Source organism: Puntigrus tetrazona, unplaced genomic scaffold (genome assembly GCF_018831695.1).
Source record: "Puntigrus tetrazona isolate hp1 unplaced genomic scaffold, ASM1883169v1 S000000008, whole genome shotgun sequence".
NCBI lineage: Eukaryota > Metazoa > Chordata > Actinopteri > Cypriniformes > Cyprinidae > Puntigrus > Puntigrus tetrazona.
The window spans coordinates 173,897-176,165 of NW_025047688.1; the positions used below are offsets into that span (position 1 = coordinate 173,897).

A 2,269-nucleotide genomic window follows, 5' to 3' on the forward strand; every position below is an offset into this window, starting at 1 on the left:
AAAATTGTAAAATGTACTCAAGTACTGTAACGAAAGTATTTGTAATTAGTTACTTTCCACCTCTGACTATAATAAATAATTGAAAATTTACTGACCACCATTCTGTGACGGAGAAGCCATCTTTACTGGTTTTTCACTATAGAGAAAGACAAAACATTCTGCATTTCATTATGCTGTTTTAATCTTCACATTATACTGATACAAATGCGATTCATGCTATTTTTAAAACTCATTAAATGTTTGTGTGAACATCCACCTGGAAGTCTCTTTGGCACTTGTATTTGGCCCTTTCATGAGAGCGTGTTGAATGAGTCCAGTAAGACTGGCTATCTGCTGCTCCATTGCCTTTATTCTTTCACTGCAAAACAAAGGTCACATGACTCACTTCAATAAAGAGATAATTTCATAATTTAATACACATACTGTTCATTTCAATCAAATCAAAGGAGAATTAAACAATGCTAAAGGGCGAACCAGCAAATTATATCGCCTTTCTCTTTTCCTGAGGGCAAAACTGTGATGAACTTTGATATTCAAGGCCTGGCAGTGTATACATATAAATTTTGGGCTTTGCCCAGAGGAACACTTGCCCTTTTCTCAATTACACAACATGACTATTTTGTTGTTTTCCCCATCAGCTCTTAATTACTTATGCACTATTTGAACAAAAAACAACTTCAGAAGAAATGGAAATGAGGTATTATCGCAGTGTTCTTGTTTTAATATAACAGAAAACAATATATACATTAGCACCGTGTGCCTGAAAGACATTTTGTGTTGTATCACAACAAAGCAAGCTTCTGGGAATTTAAAAAGCCTCACCTCTGAGGATCTCCAGCTGCCACGTGTCCTTGAAAAGGCCTCTCTCCGTGACTGGGTGGAAGGTCGGCAAAAACAGGGGAGGCCACATTGCCTCTCACCCTGGTCGCCACCTCCACGGCCCCATTACTGTCCTTGCGGAAAGATCTTCTCACAGGTGACGCTCTTTCCGCTGCCACACCTTGTGAGGCCATGTGGGAGTTCTGGCCTGGGAGCATGTCGATCATTCTGACCTCATTGACCCTGTGAGGAGAGGCAGGCGGCGTTTTGGAGCCCATGGAGGCGAGCTGACTCTCACTGTACTTGCGAGATTTCTGTCTGTAGAGAGAGTGCTGCAGATCCTGGCCATCTGTGTACGCACCTACAGACTTGATAGTGGAGCGGTGCTGGATGTAGGCTGCCCCATCCGGGACGTCTCCAGTATGGCTGCCTTGCGATGAGGCAACGCTGAGCCTGGCCTCAGGTGAACCGTATGCTTCTGGATACAAAGGAGTGCTCTTGCTGCTCAGATCCTCATCTGGTTTCACGTCTCGTCGCTCCAGGATGGCACTGGAGCACGGTGTGATGGAACGACTTGGGGGCGCGTTGGACATGCGGTCCCTGGGTAAGGTGGCGCCACCGGGCATGGCAACAGAGTGACCGAAAGGGATCCTGGAAGGAGATGAGGGCATGGAGCGAGGTGTAGGAGGAGACATAGAGCCCTGGACTGAATGTATGGGACTGTGAGGCAGAGTGTGCACTGGGCTTTGGCCTCCAGGCTGCTGTCTGCCGCTGTAGAGCCGCTCTCTTGTGATCTAGGGATAGAACGAAAAAAGCATATTTTGCATTTTAAAGAGAATTTAGGCTATAAAACAAGGTGGTAACAATTTACTTAAAGTCTTTGTGTATAGTGCATTATAAAGGGTTATTAAAGAATATAATGCGTTGTAATTATTTATAATGTGCATTGTAATACATTATATCTTGTGGCAAATAATTATAACCAAATTTAAAATGCATAGTGTATAATTCATAATTAATGCATTAGAAGAATTTTAATAATGCATTATACATAAAGGATTTAATTAAAATGTTACCAAACAGGTTTTTGGAGGATAAAAAAGAAAAAATGTGAAGTAATGGTTATAAACTCGTTTTGCTACATCAAGTGGCATCCGGACAAAGCAGCAATAAAAATGTCCATAAAAATCAAACAATAAAACTCATTATTATCTATTATTAAAAGTAAATATAAATTTCATTACTATTTACTTATGTCACAAGTAACGGGACCCAAAGGCAAAGGCAAGTCAATCAAAGGATTTATTGTCTGCGGTGAGAGTCGAATGTGATAGCGAACAGCTAGAGTCTAAGATAGCAGAACAAGAGCTAGAAAGGAAGGAAGGAGTCAAACCCAGCTCATGATAATTTCTTTGTTTTTAACTTTTTAACCACAACCCAAATTACAAAC

The 2,269-nt window shown here is 41.3% G+C and overlaps 1 protein-coding gene across 1 annotated transcript in view; it reads right to left on the reverse strand.

Moving 5' to 3' along the window:
• The window catches only part of LOC122332272 (sickle tail protein homolog), a 40,799-nt gene that overhangs the window by 14,175 nt on the left and 24,355 nt on the right, over positions 1–2,269 (reverse strand). The window contains exons 6-7 of the mRNA XM_043229563.1: positions 875–1,613; positions 555–568 (exon numbers count right to left, since the gene is read on the reverse strand). Of these exons, the coding sequence (XP_043085498.1) occupies positions 555–568; positions 875–1,613 (753 nt within the window). The remainder of the gene's footprint in view (positions 1–554; positions 569–874; positions 1,614–2,269) is intronic.